Source organism: Maniola jurtina, chromosome 10 (assembly GCF_905333055.1).
Source record: "Maniola jurtina chromosome 10, ilManJurt1.1, whole genome shotgun sequence".
Taxonomy (NCBI): domain Eukaryota; kingdom Metazoa; phylum Arthropoda; class Insecta; order Lepidoptera; family Nymphalidae; genus Maniola; species Maniola jurtina.
This window is the reverse complement of record NC_060038.1, coordinates 2,233,636-2,253,516: the sequence shown is the minus strand read 5'-3', so window position 1 is coordinate 2,253,516 and position 19,881 is coordinate 2,233,636. Positions and strand designations below refer to the sequence as shown.

General features: G+C 38.4%; 3 protein-coding genes across 5 annotated transcripts; 1 reads left to right on the top strand and 2 right to left on the bottom strand.

Moving 5' to 3' along the window:
* The first annotated feature begins 1,150 nt into the window (after positions 1 to 1,150).
* Positions 1,151 to 7,064, top strand: LOC123869204 (thioredoxin domain-containing protein 5 homolog). 3 transcript variants are annotated; one of them, XM_045912018.1, is made up of 8 exons: positions 1,151 to 1,479; positions 1,911 to 2,047; positions 2,423 to 2,541; positions 2,976 to 3,116; positions 3,620 to 3,775; positions 4,661 to 4,851; positions 5,502 to 5,628; positions 6,010 to 7,064. In XM_045912018.1, the coding sequence occupies exons 1-8, from the start codon at positions 1,331 to 1,333 to the stop codon at positions 6,175 to 6,177; spliced, it is 1,188 nt and encodes a 395-aa protein (XP_045767974.1). In that variant the 5' UTR covers positions 1,151 to 1,330; the 3' UTR covers positions 6,178 to 7,064. The 3 variants fall into 3 exon arrangements, with proteins under 3 accessions (XP_045767974.1, XP_045767976.1, XP_045767975.1); XM_045912020.1 differs by having other exon boundaries at positions 5,996 to 6,174; XM_045912019.1 differs by having other exon boundaries at positions 1,152 to 1,479; positions 2,979 to 3,116.
* A 2,825-nt stretch (positions 7,065 to 9,889) lies between these two features.
* On the bottom strand, positions 9,890 to 11,468 carry LOC123868710 (peroxisomal catalase 1-like). The gene has a single exon (XM_045911273.1). The coding sequence runs from the start codon at positions 11,442 to 11,444 to the stop codon at positions 10,071 to 10,073; it is 1,374 nt and encodes a 457-aa protein (XP_045767229.1). The 5' UTR covers positions 11,445 to 11,468; the 3' UTR covers positions 9,890 to 10,070.
* A 4,558-nt stretch (positions 11,469 to 16,026) lies between these two features.
* LOC123869066 (peroxisomal catalase 1-like) lies at positions 16,027 to 19,390 on the bottom strand. The gene is made up of 2 exons (XM_045911803.1): positions 18,610 to 19,390; positions 16,027 to 17,373 (listed from the first exon to the last, which is right to left on the bottom strand). Exons 1-2 carry the CDS (start codon positions 18,709 to 18,711, stop codon positions 16,027 to 16,029), a joined length of 1,449 nt encoding a protein of 482 aa, XP_045767759.1. The 5' UTR covers positions 18,712 to 19,390.
* Positions 19,391 to 19,881: the final 491 nt, after the last annotated feature.

Genomic DNA, 19,881 nt, shown 5'->3' with positions numbered 1-19,881 from the left:
AAAACCAAATTAGTCAGCCAATAATGTCATAGTTATTGGACTCTTGGCTGCTTGTAAAATTAACCTTGGTTTTCTTATTTATTTAAGTTCTAATCTAACTAACTTTTACTAAGGTATATTTAAAATAACCTAAATAGATTAGACAAAACTTGCTGCTTTTTCAATAAAACCGCACTTCAATAATTACTATGCTACTTAATATTACTTATGAAGAGTAAACTGAGATTTGTCTGCTTGTCTATTTGTGCATATTGTACTCTTTACCAAAACAAATTTAGTATCCAGAAGTTTTATATTTGTAATGCTCAATAATTGTTTGCTGAACAATAATTTTAATATGCAGACCCAATATTTCCTGCTGACCAAATTATATTAGGTATCTTGCTAAGTAATTACTTTGTGAAGACAGACAGATACACTCTCGCATTTTATTATACCTACTAGTTAGTATAAAATTGGTTTTCTTCTTCTTCTTTTCTTCTCTATGGCTCTTTTTACTGCCGCAGAATTGGTTTTATCGAATTTTCACCACATTTCATACCTTTTTATTTTTTTATAATTTGAGACGGGTCTGCCCGCGAAATTCAATTTAATTTGGTTTTCACAATTTGTAAATTTAAATAACAAACCCGATAATCTTTTCAAAATTTAAAATATTCTTCTTACAATAACCGAAACTGTTGAAAAGTTTCGATATTAAAATGGGGGTACATCTCTAAATAAAATACAGATTCAAAACAACTTTAAATGTCAAATCGTTGTCAAATGGTCAAATGTCAGGATGTTTTTTTTTAATAAACTTCGACCTTTTCGAGTTAGACTCTCGTCTTTTGGGTTATTTACAGTGTTGCCAACAACAACAAGTAATTTTTCCCTACTAGAAAAATCTTGAAATTAGAAACGAAAAAAGGATACATATTATTCTTTATTCTTTTTTTCGACAGATAAATAATTTTATTTTTAGAATTCTGTTTTCTTTCTTTTCTTTTCCTCTATTGTCTAAAAAACTTCCACATGCCTTGCCTGCCGTTTGCCAGTATTTTTCCCATTTTGCCAGCCCGCTGCCAACTTGCTGCCAACTGTGTAGTCTGTGAAGATGTCAATGTCGTGTCTGATCAGTCAATGTCAAGTGGTCAAATAAAAAATCAATGTCGAAATTGATTGAAATTGATTGAAATTGTCGAAAAGTCTAAAACTATGTTTATGTATTTTTAATTAAATTTCCTATTTACCATTACTTCCAGTCTCTTTATGAATTACAAGAAAAGTTAGGGAATTAATCAAACCCATATGTATATAGTAAACAGCATTCACGTAAATTGTTTAAAAAATGTATAAAGATCTACTTATCACATTTTTGTTGATTTTGCCGCATTATGTGGCTCCTGAAGAGAGTGCCGTTTATGAATATGGACCTGATAATTTTAAGCAACAAATCGAGGATATGGATGGGAATTTTATTATGTTTTACGCGCCATGGTTCGTATATTTCATTGTAGTAGACTGCTTCCTTAGTATAGTGGTATTCGTCGCTTTTCACTGCTTATCTTCACATTATCTTGGTATAAAACAACCCTCTGTAACTTTATCAAATATATTATTATATAAAAGTATAAACTGACTGACAAATAAAACTGGGTCTTGAAATAATTAGTATTTTGCATGTAAAATTCAAAAAGATTCAAAATTCTAAATATTTTTATTCAATAAGACTTTTACAAGTTCTTTTGAATTGTCAAAAGCATCTACCACCGGTTCTGAATGCCTTTCGGAAAAGATTTGATATACAATAGTATACCATGTATTGAGGACCTGCGCATGTAGGTTTTCTTTATAATGTCAGTAGACCATTACTTATTTAAAGATTATCAGTGTGGCTGGTGTTGATGTTATTTTCAAATTAATTTCAGGTGTCGGCATTGTACAGAGTTTTATCCCATTTGGTCCGAATTGGGAGAGCTTATCAACACGAAAGATTCAAAGTTTGCCATCGCCCAAGTAGATTGCACGAAGCATTTTAAACTGTGCCACGACAATGATATCACAGGTAATCTCGCTTAGTGACTTTTATTAGAACCACAAACAGAATTACATATCAGAAATAGACAGGGTTTGAACTTTATGTGCTAAACAGCTCGACATCATCATCATCATCAACCCATCGCCGGCCCACTACTGAGCAAGAATCTTCTATCAGGCTTTGACCATAGTCTACCATGCTGACCAACTGTGGATTGGTAGTCTTCACACACCTTCATAGAGTATACTCACATGACGCTCATTGCTGCTATCAGCACCAAAATAGTGATAATCAAATTGCTCGAAAACAGGTCAGCAAATACAAGTCCAGCATACTTTTTTAAGAAGAGCTCAGTGCTTGCTTATTGTTACAGCAAATTTAATTAGTTTATTTTATTTGCAGGCTACCCAACACTTCTATACTTCCACAAGAACTCGTTCTCACCTGTAGAGTATAAGCGTACAAGAGATTTGCCTTCCCTGACCCTTTTCCTTAGTGATGTGTTCACTTTAAAATCAGAGGTAAGATTTTGGTAGACAAAACCCTTAAAATTTTAAAAGGTTAGAACATAAGGAACAACTTAGCTATGAACTTGGTTTGAGTAACTAATAATTTTAATTATAAGTTTGTTTGTTGCTTTGTCCTACAATGGAGCAAAAGATTGACATAATTTAGTTAATGGATACAGTCAAAGACCTGGAGAGTGACATTGGCTACTCTTTATCCTGTAAATATCCCACAGGATTTTTAAAAACCTAAATCCACATGGAAGCGAGGAACTCTTTGATTTTTCAGGATAAAAGTAGCCTGTCTCACTCTACAGGTCTTTAACTATATCCATGAAAAATATCAGGTTCCTCCACCCATTGCTCCATTGTGGCATGATTGAAGGACATACAAACAAACACACTTTGTGGGTGGTAATAATAATTAATTAGTAGTGATTTCCTTATTGCAGGCCCCAGATAAAGAAAAACAAACAGGTGTTAAAATTTACAGCGGCGTGGCATATCTAAACGACCAGAACATAGAGAAGTTTGTGTCAAAGGGACAACATTTTATTATGTTCTACGCGCCGTGGTGCAAGGCCTCACAGGTACTTAATACATATTATGTAGGTACATAATACCACTAACAAGGATTTGAACATTTTTTTATGGAACCTGGCATACCTACAAGTCCACCATTTTGAAAAAAAAAACCTCGTTTCGGCAGCCAGATTACCTTTACAATCAAAAAGCATTAAATGATGAAATGTCGTAAGTATTTTCCAAGATATTGGACTGTAAAACCGTAAAAAAATAAAGCATTAGTAATTACTTAACTCACTCACTTACTTAATTTGGGTACTCAAATCTATAATTTACTGTGATGGAACCACTTTACGGTTTTCAGTTTTTTTTAACTTGTGCTTTATGATATGCCAAATTTCATGATTTTAGGTCAAGTGTTGATTCCATCAAATTAATAGACACAACGCAGACAGACAACATAGTTCTATAAGGGGCAAGGGCCTATATAGACCAAGGGTTCCTTTTTCCTTTTGAGGTATGGGACCCTAAAAATTATGAGTAACCAACCCAATAATTGAATTTCCAGAGGCTAGCGCCGATATGGTCGGATTTGGGAGCTCAGTACGCACATAACGAGTACATACAGATTGGCAAAGTGAACTGCTTGGACAATGAGGTTACTTGCAGAAACTTTGATATCAAGCAGTACCCGTATTTATTGTGGATCGTCAACGGCAGAATAGTAAGTAAACGGGAGAATAGTAGCTTATAGCTTTAGTTTTAAGTTTACTTAACTAAAAGTTAAGTTAAAGTTTTAGTTTAAAGTTTAATTAATTGATTATTATCACCATTACAAATTCCACAATTAGGCAATCAAAAAGTGTAAAATGATACCCGATGTGAATGAGTTATTTGATTTTGATTTTTCGATTATGATTAAATTTTCAAAATAAAACTATGACTGAAGTAACTTTCGCGTTTATTTCGTCTGTATTTGCCGCTAAACAGAACAGTTGCTTTGGGGCTGCTGTCGAGGTATTTTAAAGTCCACGTAGGTGGTAGCAGATGTCAAGCAGTAGGTACAGTACTGCCAATTTTATAATTCGCATCTGCAAAATTCGTTTGCACAGAAAAACGCAACCTAACGCTGACTAAAATTGAATGTACTCCAAGGAAATATAGACTTTATTGCTTGAAGTTAAGATTTTAAACCCAAGAACAACAGACTATTCGTGCTATCTCGCTTATAATTCGCGCGTGCAGAACATGGCGCTAGGCAACAACCAATAGTGGACGAATGCGCGCTAGGATAGGCTGAAATATTTACGCGCCATTCAAAAATAAAATTTCTGTGCAGGTACATCGGCGTAAAATTCAAAAAATCAAAATTCAAAATATTTTTATTCAATTAAACTTTTACAAGTGCTTTTGAATCGTCAAAATAATCTACCATTATTTTGGAATGCCGTTCCTACCGAGAAGAACCAGCAAGAAACTCGGCGGTTGCTCTTTTCAAGTATTCAATTTACAATAATATGCCATACTCATAAAGTAACTCAGTAACTCATAAAATTGGTAGTGTAGTGGTACATCTATAGTTAAAAATAACAATTTTGTCTATTCCTAGATGGGTGTAGCAGAGGTCGATACTTTGGACGAGCTAAAACTCTATGTGGAGAAGATGCTGCTAGCAGAGAACCATGACCCGAAAAAGTTTATGAAGAAGAAGAAGGTTCTCCCGGTTGCCAGGATCTCTGAAGAGACTTTTGAAACATTTATGGAGAAGGACTTGGTTTATGTCAACTATTTTGCTCCATGGCAAGCACTTTTTTATATTTTAACAGAACAACAGCAGAACATATATAAAGCCAGGGTAAAGTGAACCTAAATGTGATGATTTTAAGGTTTGAATTCATCTTTACTTCTATCGCTAGTGCCTCAAGCGGAAACACAGTAAAAGATAAATCGGTAGAATCTACTTAAAAAATAACTTTAAGTCTATTTTGTTTAGATTCATTTTAGTCTGACTTAATAGCGTTTGGATGTTCGACGTTCTATCATTACTTGCGAGTTTTCAAAGTTGAACTAACCACACGAATACGTAAGAGTACATGGCTACATATACTTTAGTTTCCCTTGGCTTGGCTAGTCTTGGCCACGTCTGCCGTAGAACTGATGGTCGCTGGGGCAGACGTGTTCTGGAGTGGAGATCGCGTATCAGCAAGCGTAGTGTGGGACGACCTCTAACTCACTGGACTGACGACCTTAAGAGGATAGCGGGAAGTTGGTGAATGAGGAAGGCGGAGGATCATGTGTGGTGGCGTGCTCTTGGAAAGGCCTATGCCCAGCCGTGGACGCAAACAGGCTGATTGATTGATTGATTGGCTAGTCTTAATTTTAAGATCGGATGCTGAAATTCGGGTATAAGAACAATATTCTTAAAAGTTAATTTGTAATGCACCGTGCAGGTGTGCACACTGCATGCAGCTGAGCCCTCTATGGCTGCAGCTCGGCGAGCGCTTCCAGAACGAGAGTCGCGTGCTCATCGCTGACGTGGACTGCGCGCGCTCCAAGACCATCTGCGAGATGGAGAAGGTACGTCACACTGCAGGTGTGCACACTGCACTAGCTGAGCCCTCTATGGCTGCAGCTCGTCGAGTTTGCCACCGTGTTATAACCTACTAGAGGATGCCCGCGGTTTCGCCCGTGTGGATTTCGGTTTTTTAAAATCCCGTAGGAATTCTTTGATTTTCCGGGTTAAAAAGTAGCCTATATCCTTCCCTGGGATGTATCCCATGTCTGTACCAAATTTCATTAAAATTGGTTCAGCGGTTTGGCCGTGAAAACGTAGCAGACAGACAGACAAGCACACTTTCGCATTTATAATATTAATAAACGTCTTTGCGTAGTGACCATTCCGTACCTGGAAGGGTACTATTAAGTTTCCTTTGGTTTTATTTAGGACCTTGCTTTCAGATCAACGGCCTCCCAACGTTAATCTTATACAAGAACAAGAAGATAGTGAACGTCGGCAGCGGTGGCAGGTCCCTGGAAAGTCTCATATCGATGGTGAATGAACACCTACATGAACCGGCCACAGACAACGCCACTCCTGAGCCAATACAGGACAAAGATGAACTCTAGAACCTGTACCTACTGTTGGCGTCCCAAGCGAGTCATTTAAAAAGTTTTCGAAAAACCGCCACTGTGGTTTGCACTGCATCTTTTTCAGTCTGGCTATTAGGGCGCATAAAATCCGCCAGTTAAATTTTTTTAAGACTTTCATGCACCCGGTAACATTCGCGCCATCAAGACTAATAATAATCTAATGACATATCATTTATCAAAATCGGTCGAGCCGTTGAGTAGTTCCAAGCGGACATAGGACGGACATACATACGTACATACATACAGGTCAAACACATAACCTTCCTTTTGGGCTTTTTGCCGAAGTCGGCTACTGGAGCTCTGGGGTCTTACTATACCACTTAATTAGTAGTATTTCAATATTGTTTTGAAATTTTCGTACAAGTCTTGTATGAAAATGTCAAAACTACATTGAAACATTTACTACTTTAAGTGGTAGAAGTAGGGCCCCTGTAGACTTATGGATGCCCGGGATTTTTAAACAAAAATCCACGCGGCCGGGATCAATTGCCGGGATAAAAAGCAGCCTATTTACGTGAGTGACACGGGCTACTTTTTATCCCGAAATTCAAAGAGTTTCCACGGGGTTTTTTATAAAATCCAGACCCACGCGGAGGATGTCGCGAGCTAGTAGAAAAAAAAATATATATATCCCTCTCTATTGTCGTCCAGAGCTCTTTTTCCCTGAAACCAGAAACCTGTAAATTAGTTCGGTGCATCAGTGCGTTCGTTTATATTCGGACTACGGGAGAAAATGGCGCCGATTCTGTTGGCTCTCTCTAAACTAAATTTTGAGTATTTACATTATACATCTTTTTCTTTTTATTATTGCTAAAAAAAAGGACGGAACATGAATTTTCCATTTAAAGTCTAAATTTTAGTGCATGCTACAAAAAACAATAGCCTCGCGACTGGCAGCTAAAGTCACGAAGTATGACAGCTCTAAATTAAATTAAAAACTGTCAAATTGTGTCTGTCCTTTTCAAATTACATTAGTAAGAAGAGGGTGCAAATACTCTAAAACAAACCGACGAATTGGGAACCTCCTCCTTTTTGAAGTCGGTTAGAAATTTAGTTTTGCTCGGAATCAGCACCATAAGCACTGATTCTGATGTTAATTAAGTTTTAGAGCTTTTACATATTTTTCTTATCGATTTCATAAGAAAAGGACATACAAACTTAATGATTTAAAACTGTCGGACCTAGTAACTTTAAGTGCCAGACTTGAGCATTAAAATTCGTAGAGCAGCACTAAAATTTAGGAAAAATCATTTTCCATCCTTTTTTAGCAATGTTAAAAAGGAAAACATGCAGCTACTCTAAATTTGGTTTAGAGAAAGACATCAGAATCGACGCCATTAGGTTGATGGCTTCGTCTTAGCGGTGGTTCAAAACGGTCAGCGCTCTCTGACATTTTTGCCTCTATCCTTTGTATGGGATTATATGTAACAGAAAGAGTGCTCTAACTTCTTTACACGGATTTATAGTAGAACATTTATGTCGCTGATTTTTTTGAGGTTATCAAGATCGGCTGGAAATCGGGTAATGCATTGAAAACGAATGACCTTGTGTACACCCCATTGTTATTTATTATAGGTAGATCAATAAATGAATGTACATAATTATTGTGTTGGTTTTCATTTATTGAAACAACTGCCATGAATTGCAAAATTGCAATGTGTTGCATAGAGACAATGGTCCAGCGGATGATTCGCTATGAGTCTTTCGTCACTGAACTCTTTTTTTTTTTTAATTTATCACAGCTTATTTTTTTAATTTTATTTATTTACGTCAACAACTTCCATACAATTATGACTATACATGTACTTTAATTCAAATTCACTGCAGTATACGTCTTGTCCATTACAGGTGCACTTTTGAACGAAATTAACCTAACATGCACTAACCTAAAGTACATAATACAATTTTTTTTGAAACAACAGAAAGTACAACACTTTATTACTAACACTATTTAACTAAAACCAAGTACCTAAGCACCTATCTACTTTATGTACCTAAGAAAAATGAAAACATGAAGTAAAAATAAAAATGTAAGTAATTTGACATTGGTTGGTTCTACATTGCTGCTTCACTGAGTGATATTAACAGGGCTCTCTCCGTCACTCGTTTCCACTCGTTTCATACAATCGTAGTTCCAATTTCATTTGAATATTAAGCAACCAAAGTCCATGAAATTTTGCAGACATATTCTATAAACTAATATCTATGTCTGTGGTTTTCAGGATTTCTGTTAAAATATTCGGTTTCAAAGTTACGCGGTCTTAAAATTTTCATACAAATCTTGGAGCCCCTGTAATTTTAAAACTACATATTTTTAGAAAAATCTAAAACACCACAGACACAGATATTAGTTTCTAGAATATGTCTGCAAAATTTCATGGACTTTGCTTGCTTAATATTCAAATGAAATTGGAACTACGATTGTATGAAACGAGTGGAAACGAGTGACGGAGAGAGCCCTGTTAATAACTATTTTAAACAATCGATTAAAGTAAAAACCACACGTTAAATCATTGTGACGTCACAAGCCAGTATTTCACAGAAGCTCGCCTTCTACAAGAGATACCTACTGATATGACTAGTTGTCAAACACCGGAGTGTGTTGTTTTTCATTTATTAAAACAACTGCCATGAATTGCTAAATTACAATGTGTTGTATAGAGAAACTGGTTCATAAATTTTCGAATACTGTGGTATAATGTTATTTTGGTTTATTTTTAATGATTGCCGTCCCATCGATCTTTGAGAGCGAGATAAAAAACAGCGCACTTTGTGCATATGTTGTTCCTAATGTTGATTGCATTTCTGTCTTGGTCAGCGTGGGGGAGGACTATGGTCAAACCACGGTAATACGGTAATATTTATAGATAATATTACCGTGGTCAAACCCTTCACATTCTGAGAGGAAACGAGTGCTCAGTAGTGAGCCGGCGATAATTTTCATCTCGGATATGAATATAGGCGATTTTATCTCGGAATTTCAGAGTTCCCATGGGATTTAAAAAAAAACACTTATATCGACGTGGACAAGTCACGGGTATTATCTAGTATAATAATATTAATAAAATCATCATCATCATCATCATCAACCCATCGCTGGCTCACTAGTGCAGTTGGAAAGAAATAATTAAGCAGTCTCTAATAGTTTTGGTTGGTTGATCGAGTTACCAGCGAATCACAAACATGTTTTCGACATTCGAAATTCAATTCGAAAATGTTTAGTAAAAACATTCGAAATTCGATTAGAAAACATAGTTCCGTTGATTGGTAGGTGCCTCAAAATGGTTCGTGCCTGCTAAGTTTTTGGAGGATCTGTGTGGTGTGGTGTTGCGAGGTGGGGGTGCATATTGCTTGCTTGGTGGTGCTTAGCAATAATGGCAAATATTCATTTTAAAATGAAATAAAAATTCAGTTGAACAATTAATAATTTTATTTATATTAAATATAAATGGAATAACAAACGTAACGAGGAAAGATGCATCATTGTTTGATATAATGTACTTATATAGGTTAGTAGTTATTGCAGTAAAACTGTGTTAACAAAAAAGTTATGACGACGGAAAAACACAACTGTTGTGTGATAGGTAAGTAGGTATTAAAAGTGGAAACGCGTTTTTAACATATACCTACGATACGCCACATACCTAGGTACGTGGGTGGAGTCAAAACCGTCGAATCACAACTACAACCTTCCGACAACACGTCATATCGGCTGTTTGTATTTGTATTTTAGAGTGTGGTTCGGATCGTATTATAGGTATATGTATCCGCCCTAACTCCCTAAATCCAGAAAATTCTATCATAGAAAGAGAACAGTCCTCTTTTATTAATCGAAGTGCATCTCGTGGAACGATTTAAATGAAATGAATTTACTTAGTTTTCGTGGCACTCAACCCTTCTGCCACACGACTACCCAATTCAGGGCTAACAGTTGTGAAGAGTTCTATCATTTGTTCTTGGACCGATGAACCGGCTGGGGTCAGCATAGAAATGATAGTCTCAATTGTTCGATCTCGTTCTTCGCTCGACAGCTCATTTACGTAGTAATGTGCGGCTTGATCAAAAGTGTATGGTTCTTCTTCTATGATTTTAATTAAACCTGTCCTTTGCGTCGATTCGTAGCCAACGGCTCCATCGCGCGAATCGGGATTGTCACTGGAAACATGGAGTGGGCAGTTAACAGGAATGTTGTCAACATCTGGCCCCAAGCGGCGCAGTTGTGCATCTTTGTAGGCGAGTCGACGCGCTTCGTACATCCTGTCTGGCGCTCCGTGTATTCCGTTCACCAGGTTCGCCGGACAAAAGGCCAACTGTTCTATTTCAGAAAAGTAATTTTTGGGATTTCTATTCAAGCACATTTCACCAACGGGGTGTAAGGGAAATTCAGTTTCATTAAGCTTCCTCATTATATCGAATACGCCGTATCCACATCTTTTCACGTCTTCTTCGGTTACGATCTGTACGCCCATTTCCCAACAAGGGTAATCACCTGTTTTAATTGACTCGAACAGATCTCTCGAATAATAATCGAGATCCACGAGTTTAATTTTCTGAGCTTCTGCTGTTCCTAAGCCTTTGACGCCCGCGCGCGGTGTGTACGTCCATCTCATGAAACTTTGCACCCCTTGTGCGTTTTCAACCTGCAGCGTGTGGAGGTTGTAGCCGGCCATGTGGCGGTAACTGGCCGGGATGCCGCGGTCACCGAACACTAAGAGAAACATACTCAACGCTGCGGGATTTGCGATTATTATATCCCACAATCCCATCGGATTAAAAAGGTACAACGCCGGATCTTTTCTCAGCGAATACACGAATTTAGCAAACATAGCTGGATCTTTAATGAAGAACATGGGCATATTGAGGCCAGGTAAATCAAAATTACCTTCATCTGTGTAAAACTTGATCGCGAAACCTCGAGCCCCTCGCTCTAAGTCAGAGCCTCCTACTTCGCCGGTGGCTGGTGAAAATCTCACTGCAACTGGCGTCTTCTTTCCTACTTCGCTTAGAAAGCTAGCTTTACAAATATGGGAGATGTCATGGGTCACTTCGAAGTAGCCGAACGCTCCGGCGCCCTTCGTATGAACGGAGCGACCGTAAGTTCTTTCTCGAGTTTGTGAAGTCATGTGGTCCATGTAGAAAGTGTTACGGAGCAGCGGCTCGTTGAGGGAGTTGTTAGCTTCGCAGTAGGTCACGGGCGCGCCGTTGCTGACACTCATCAGACCCACGGGACTCTGAAACAACATAATAGGTAAATGTTATCTGACGAATTTCACACAACATAATATACGGACAACATACAAAGAAAGTCATTTAAATTTTTTTCTGATTCGCACCTTACTTCAAATCAAGAGTGAATAGGCATCTTTTAGAGTTTAGTAGATACCAGGCCTACACTATCATAAAAATCGCTCAAGAGTGAATCAGACTCGCACACGAAGGGTTCCGTACCATCGTAATAAAAAGGAATAACACTTTAATTTTTTTGACGTGACAACGTCTTATAATTCGATAGAGCCGGCTGCACGCACGAAAAAACATGACTCATGCGGCGTTACCTCTGAGGCGTTCCATGTAAGGCTTCAAGTGCAAGCGAGAGCGCGGAACGAGCGACAAAGAAGCACAATCGGCCTTTGTTGTCAAGTTCAACTATTGTCAGTAAACCGACTTTACAGACAACCAATTTTTTTCAATTCTCATGACGGCCAATCTGATGTTTTTTTTATTTGTTGTAATAGCGACATTCTGTGAAAATTTCAACTCTCTACCTATTACGGTTCCCGAGATACAACCCGCTGACAAACAGACGGACGGACGGACAGCGAAGGCTTAGTAATAGGGTCTCGTCGGCACACTTCGGGTACGGAACTCTAAAAATTATAAAAAGCTTACGTTCTTCCTGATCTGTGAAAGCAGGGCGTTGTCCACGGCTGGATGACATTGCTCCTCCATGGCCGCCGCCGACGCTGCTAGCATTACCAAAAACGATAACATTTTCAGTAGGTATCTAGTTGATACCTTCTTGCTGAATTATTGTAGGTGCTGTACCGACCTACTCGATTCAACATTCAGCAATGAAGTCTACTTTACGGGCTTATATATAGCCAGCAATTTTATTTACTTGCATAATATAATAAATAACTTTTTTAAATAGTATGACTATATAGTGATCTATGGTAGGTAATATGACTATATAGACAGCTGCTATCCGCGGTTTCGTCTGCTTCCTTTTATTTAAAGATAGATATTTTTTAAACAGAATAGCGAGCAAACGATCAGCCGGGTCACCTGATGTTAAGTGATTACCGCCGCCGCCGGCGCCGCCGTAAACATTTGCAGCCCCAGAGGAACCACCATTCCTCTATATTAATTCGAAGCGCTTTAATATGGAACACCCTGCCAGCATTAGTTTTCCTCTCCAAATTTCCTTCAAATCAAGAGTGAATAGGTACAGTACAACCAAATTAATAATGCGCATAGAAATCTTCGTCACTGTTCGGCAACGGTCGTATGATACACATGATATTGACTCCTATTTGTTTATAACAAGGTGCAAAATGCAAGTGCATTGTTTAGGGCTCTTACGATTCAATGATTCGGAATACGACAATTAGCGAAGATCTGCATGCACATTATTAATTTGGTTGTACTGTATCTTCTAGGCAAGCGCGCTCCATCTTAGACTGGATCATCATTTGCCACCAGGTCTAATAGCAGCCATGCGCTAGTCTATAATTAAAAAAAACCAATAGATACCTATAATGCCGGATTTTCAGGAATTTGTTGATCCGCCCCTTGAATAACCCCATGTTGAAATCTAGTGGGTCAATCAACCGCTGAAAGGAGTTGGTCCCACAATTTGCATGTGTATGGAAAAGAAGATCTGGCCCAACGGGTGTTCGAAATACACCAGTACCCAGGTATAATCTGAAATATTTCTTCTTCTTCGGGAATTCTTTGGGAATCGTACCTACTTAATATACATATTTGGTTATTTATTACCTAATTTGTTCATTATTGCGTTTCCTCCCTCCCCCCAAAAAAAAAAAATATTATTCAATTCTATTTATTCTTTTCATTAAATTCCTGCCTTTCAGGAATTCTAAGGGGTTTTTACGGCCGGGCCGTTGCTTTTCCTAATTAGAGGTGTGTTTCTAGGCGCACTGAATGCGGAGATTTGTATTTTCGACCAATCAGATTATTTAGAGAACAATAACCTGATTGGTCTATTGATCACGTCTCAATTTCGCTTCAGGGGAAACGAAACCCTAAAAAGGTGACTTTGGGCTAAGTAGGTAAGCTCTACATTTGGGAGACAACACTTGCACTCTGCTTATAGAATAGAATAGATTTTTATTCAAATAAACTTATTACAAGTGCTTTTGAATCGTCAAAATAATCTACCACTGGTTCGGAATGCCGTTCCTACCGAGAAGAACCAGCAAGAAACTCGGCGGTTGCTCTTATATATAAATATAGGTAAAGCATTGGTGCTGTGGTGAAAGAAATATGGTTGTGTAGGATTGTGCAGCGAAGTGCAAAAGAGATAATTTGCCTAAATTATAACCAAACAGACACACTTTGTCTCTTGCTAACAGATACTTACTTAACCTTGAGAAAAATGCACTTGTTTTTAACTTTAAACAAACTTCAACTTGAAACACACGTCTTATTTGAAGGTCTCTAGACGTCTCCACTAGTTATTGACGCCCTCCCTGGCACAGTGGTACTGAGCTCGTACGTTGTTACTATCGTTGGTTTGATTCCCGGCAGAGTAAAAGGATTTATAACTTACTAGCCGATGCCCGCGACTTCGCCCGCGTGGATTTAGGTTTGAAATCCCGTGAGAACTCTTTGATTTTCCGGGATAAAAAGTAGCCTATGTGCTAATCCAGGATATTATCTATCTCCATTCCAAATTTCAGCCAAATCCGTCAAGTAGTTTTTGCGTGAAGGAGTAACAAACATACACACACACACAACATACAAACTTTCGCCTTTATAATATTAGTGTGACTAGACGATAACAATGATTTCCTGTGCGAGGATATAGGTTTTTTATTCCTGCAGGAACTTTTTGACTTTCCGGGATAAAAAAGTAGCCTATGTGCTAAGTCAGGGTACCTATAAGCTATCTCCATTCTAAACAGCTCAATCCGTCCAGTAGTTTTCCGTGCAAGAGTAACAAACGTACACACACACACACATACAAACTTTCGCCTTTTTAATATTAGTAGGTGGGAGGCTTCGGCCGTGGCAAGTTCCTGACTTCCTACCCTATTGGCAAACTCGTGCCCAGTGCCATCAAGCAATTTAGCATTCCGTTACATTCCTGAAATGGGGTAGTTATGTAAGTATCTGCTATACCCCATAGCAGGTTAATTCCTTCCATCATTACTCGGTGAGCTCGCAGTGAAGGGCTAACCTTATCATTAACAGGGCTCTCTCCGTCGCTCGTTTCCACTCGTTTCATACAATCGTAGTTCCAATTTCATTTGAATATTAAGCAACCAAAGTCCATGAATTTTTGCAGACATATTCTAATCTAGAAACTATTCTAGAAACTAATATCTGTGTCTGTGGTGTTTTAGATTTTTCTAAAAATATGTAGTTTTAAAATTAAAGGGGCTCAAAGATTTGTATGAAAATTTTTAAGACCGCGTAACTTTTAAACCGAGTATTGTAACAGAAATCTAATGTAACACTCAAAGGGAATTCGTGAAAAAACCGGTAGGCGAGCGGAGCACTCACGCAGCGGCGCTCACCGGGAATGACAAACTAATGTTACAACTTTACAAGTCAGTCTTCGGTTTGAGTTACAAAAACTTATGATCCATTACACCAAAATGTTGCAAATCAATCTCCAGCATATTTTTATAGGCAGGATATAAAGATGCCTCCGAGCCTCTGACTAAGTAGATAGGTAGTAGGGCGATGACCACTAGGCTATCAAGGATCACCGCTTTTTAGGGTTCCGTACCTCAAAAGAAAAAACGGATCCCTTATAGGACCACTTTGTTGTCTGTCCGTCCGTCGCGTCGTGTCTGTCAAGGAAACCTATAGGGTACTTCCCGTTGACCTAGAATCATGAAATTTGGCAGGTAGGTAGGTCTTAGCACAAGTACAGGAATAAATCTGAAAACCGCGAATTTGTGGTCACATTATTCAAAAAAAAAATTACAATAATATGTTTCAATTTTGAAAGTTAGATAACTATACCAAGTGGGGTATCATTATGAAAGGGCTTTACCTGTAAATTCTATTACCTACAGATTTTTATTTATTTTTATGCATATTAGTTTTTGATTTATCGTGCTAAATGTTGGAAAAATACCCGAGTACGGAACCCTCAGTGCGCGAGTCTGACTCGCACTTAGCCGGTTTTTTACCACTATGCTCATACTTGGGTACCTACTAGATCATCAGAGGTATCTTAAGTGAGAGATTCATTAGCATGGAGTAGTGTACCAGACTCATTATAGTCATTATCATTAATGAATAATAAAACACAGGCAAATGAAGATTTAATTTTTAATAGATATTTTTTTAACAATCGTTTGCAGAGAAAATAGATGCATGGTTTAACAAAATAGGTAAGTATCTACCTAAGAATAAATGAAGTAAAATTATATTTAATAACAAGAAAGACATAAAAAGAGTAAATATAAGGTAAAACATAAAAAACGTGTAAATAATTAAATGGAGTTTTACAATTCACATTCATGTCTGATAAAATACCTACACGAAATTAATTAATATTTTTTTTGTAGTAAAAAATATTTAGGTTTTACGAAAATGGCTAACAGGTTACGAAGGTCGAGTGAAGAATTAACAATAATTTATCGTCATATTGAACCCTTCAGCAACGCGACAGGCCAAGTCGCCGTGAATAGTTTTTAAAAGCTCTAACACTTGCTCTTGGACCGATTTAGAGGCAACTGACAGAGCAGGGATAAAATTCTCAATTAATCGGGTATTTTCATCACAAGATAGCCCCTCGTAATATTTTGTGATCTGATCGAAATTGTTTGGCTTTTCTTCTACTATTTGAAGTAAACCTGTCTTTGATACGTAACCAGTAGAGTCGGGGCTGTCGTCGGGGACGTGGAGTGGGCAGTTGACAGGAATGCTGTCAACATCTGGCCCCAAGCGGCGTAATTGCGCATCTCTGTAGGCGAATCTTCGCGCTTCGTACACTCTGTCGGGCGCTCCGAGTATACCATTCACCAAGTTCGCCGGACTAATGGCCAACTGTTCTATTTCTGCATTGTAATTTTTAGGATTTCTATTTAAGCACATTTTACCAATTTGGTGAAGGGGAAATTCAATTTCATCAAGCGCTCTTGTTACGTCGAATATTAATTTGAATCCACACCTTTTCACGTCATCTTCGGTTATGATCTGCACGCTAACTGTCCAACAAGGATAGTCACCTTTCGTAATTGCATCGAATAAATCTCTCGTAAAATAATCTGGATCCACAGCGCTGATTTTTTGAGCTTCCGCCGTTGTTAAGTGTTTAATGCCCGCGACTGGCATTAAATGCATTCTCATGTAATGTTGCTCCCCCTGTTCGTTTTCAACCTGCAGTGAATGAACATTGTGACCAGCCATATGACGGTAACCGTCTGGAATACCGCGGTCCCCGAACATCCACATAAACATGTTCAGCGATTCGGGGTGCTGAATTATTAAGTCCCATAATGGCTTGGGGTCATAGAGATACTGCGATGGATGCTTTCTTATGCCATAGATGAATTTGGTGTAATAACTTGGGTTATTGATAACAAACATGGGAGTAGCGATGCAAGGTATATCAAAGTTACCTTCGTCTGTATAAAACTTCACCGAGAAACCTCGAACCTCTCGACTTAACTCCGAGCCTCCTTTTTCTGCGATTCCGGATGAAAATCTCGCTGCGACTGGCGTCCTCTTTCCTACTTCGCTTAGAAAGCTAGCTTTACAAATATGGGAGATGTCATGGGTCACTTCGAAGTAGCCGAACGCTCCAGCGCCCTTTCCATGAACGGGGCGACGAAAAGTTCTTTCTCGAGTTTGTGAAGTCATGTGGTCCATGTAGAAAGTGTTACGGAGCAGCGGCTCGTTGAGGGAGTTGTTGGCTTCGCAGTAGGTCACAGGCGCGCCGTTGCTGACACTCATCAGACCCACGGGACTCTGAAAACCAACCATATTTGACAAGTTTTCCAGGACCACTTAAATATCACTTTCGTTAAAGATTAACCAGTAGATATCACAGGTACAGAATACTTAAAAAAGTTTCTGCTGCGTATAGATTTAGATTTCCGTATTCTATCCGTCCCCCAAGAAAAGAACAAAGTACGTTTAAACATATTTGGTATGCTTTTCAAAGGGCGTAAACAACTGAAATATCGAACAAATATAATAAAGAATGTTAATTAACTATATCAGACCGATACGTTAGCTTTGGTTTTAAGTTAACGTACCTAGGTACTTTTACCATTACAACAATAATTTATCTAGCAATCACTTAAAATTTAAAAAACCCCCACCACAGACACCTCTATTAAAAAACTAGAAAAGAGCTGATAACTTTCAAACGGCTGAACCGATTTTCTTCGATTATAGCTAAGAACACTCTTGATCAAGCCACCTTTCGAACAAAAAAAAACTAAATTAAAATCGGTCCATTCGTTTAGAAGCTACGATGCCACAGACAGATACACAGATACACACGTCAAACTTATAGCACCCCTCTTTTTGGGTCGGGGGTTAAAAACAACTGAGTCAAAAAGTGATAATGCTGGATAACCAATTTGAATAAGAGGCTTTGACTTTGCGTATTCTTATTTAGGAAAGCTTACGTGGGGCGCCAGCCAGGTAACCTCCCAGTGTGCCTGGATGCTGCTGGTCCCTTTTGGATGCGTCTGAGGGGAAGAGCAGTGTTCGGGCCGGTGCGCCCCGGTAACATGGCTAATAATTTCTCTTCGGAGATATTGTTGGCTATGGCTAATGACTTGGCAGGGGGGGAGGTTTCTCCGCGTGTCCCTCTGACTAGCAGAGGGCACAGTGGACGAAGCAGCGGATGGGACGCGGGCGACGTGCGCGTCCCAAGGTCGGGGGACGCACTTCGTTGGTGCGTCACGGAGGTGCGGTGTTGGGGACCGAGCAGGTCCCCGGTGGAGGGTCTGCCTCGGCAGACGTCGCTGGCTGGGTCGCGGTTGTTTGCTTCGGCCGTTCCCGTGACCCAGTCGCCAGGCGACGCGCAGTAGCGCCGCTGGGGTTTAGTGGGTATTCCGGTCGCCTCTCGGCCGGCGAGTCCCACATACCCTCCCTCAGCTGGCTGGCTGCCTCACGGCTGGCTGGCTAGCTTCCGGGGGGGATGCGTAAATGCATTCCCCAGCGTCAACAAAAAAAAAAAGGAAAGCTTACGTTCTTCCTGATCTGTGTCAGCAAGGCGTTGTCAACGGCTGGATGACATTGCTCCTGCATGGCCGCCGCCGACGCTGCTAGTATTATCAAAAACCCTAACATTTTTCGTATCTAGTTGAATACTCGCTTGCTAAACTGTTGCAGGTGTTGGATCCACCTACCTACAGTAAAAAATAAATTTACTTTTGTCTTATATACTGAAAACCTTGTTTATTTAGATGAATATGCATTAAATAGTTAAGCTTGTAGCTTGCGGTTTTATTCGACTCAAATAATGGGTAGGTAGGTAGATAGGATAATCATCTTCTCATTTATATACCTACTTAGGTAGGTACTTAAAATCTAAGTATAGGTTTAAGATGTAAGTACTAAAAAAGGCAAGGAATTGAATATTCTTTTAAACATTACGAATGAGGTGTTTATAGGTGGAAATTCTTGACACGCCTAAATACTGAAGTCTTTCTCTATTGTTTACCAAATACCAACAGACAAGACTTGATGATTCAGAAAAGAAATAGGTACCTATTTATTTAAACAATATTAATTAATTAATGATTAATTTAGGTGAAATATTTTTGTTTTTTGAAGGTCGACTCTACCAGACACCTTTAGTCATGCACTTGAACTAATAATATCGTTATTTAATTTAGTATTATCAGCTCTTACTCAGTGTCTGCAATCTGTCATACAAGAGGTCTTTCAAAGGATTTCTACAATAAACTTACCGCCTTCTCTGAATTAGATTAGGTAAAGATAAAAATAAAAACATTGTTTTTAAAAATTACTTTATTAATATTATAATAATATACCTAGAAGGCCTTAGTATTATTATTATTTTATAACCTAAAATATTAATGTTGTAAGCGATAAACTTAAGAATCCATACTCGGGAAAAATAATAATAAATATTATTAAGTATTTTTTTACAAATGCATCATTAAGATTGGATAATATTGTGACTATTCTGCGCTTCATTTAATTTTTGTTTTAATATTTTATTTGTATGTTAATGGGAGTCTCATCTAAGTATATAGATGTCGAGCTTCCAAACTTTTCAGCGTTAAAATATTGGACCGTAAAAGCTTTGTTTTAAGCTCAAATTCGTCCATCTACTGACAGTGCTACAAGCGGATATGTTGCGAAGTTAAAATTGATGTTATTCAATTTTAGACTTTAAATCAAAGAATCCTAGGTCCATTTTATTCTGACGTTTCTGACGCTCGAATTCCATTTACAGTACAATAAATTACAATGGCGAGACGAAAGTACAGT

Coding starts and splice junctions, on each gene's coding strand:
- LOC123868710 (XM_045911273.1), bottom strand. CDS start 11,444: ATGTTGTTTCAGAGTCCCGTGGGTCTGATGAGTGTCAGCAACGGCGCG.
- LOC123869066 (XM_045911803.1), bottom strand. CDS start 18,711: ATGTTAGGGTTTTTGATAATACTAGCAGCGTCGGCGGCGGCCATGCAG. Junction 17,374..18,609: donor TGACACAGATCAGGAAGAAC/GTAAGCTTTCCT, acceptor GTTGGTTTTCAG/AGTCCCGTGGGTCTGATGAG.
- LOC123869204 (XM_045912018.1), top strand. CDS start 1,331: ATGTATAAAGATCTACTTATCACATTTTTGTTGATTTTGCCGCATTAT. Junction 2,048..2,422: donor CCACGACAATGATATCACAG/GTAATCTCGCTT, acceptor TTTTATTTGCAG/GCTACCCAACACTTCTATAC. Junction 2,542..2,975: donor TGTTCACTTTAAAATCAGAG/GTAAGATTTTGG, acceptor ATTTCCTTATTG/CAGGCCCCAGATAAAGAAAA.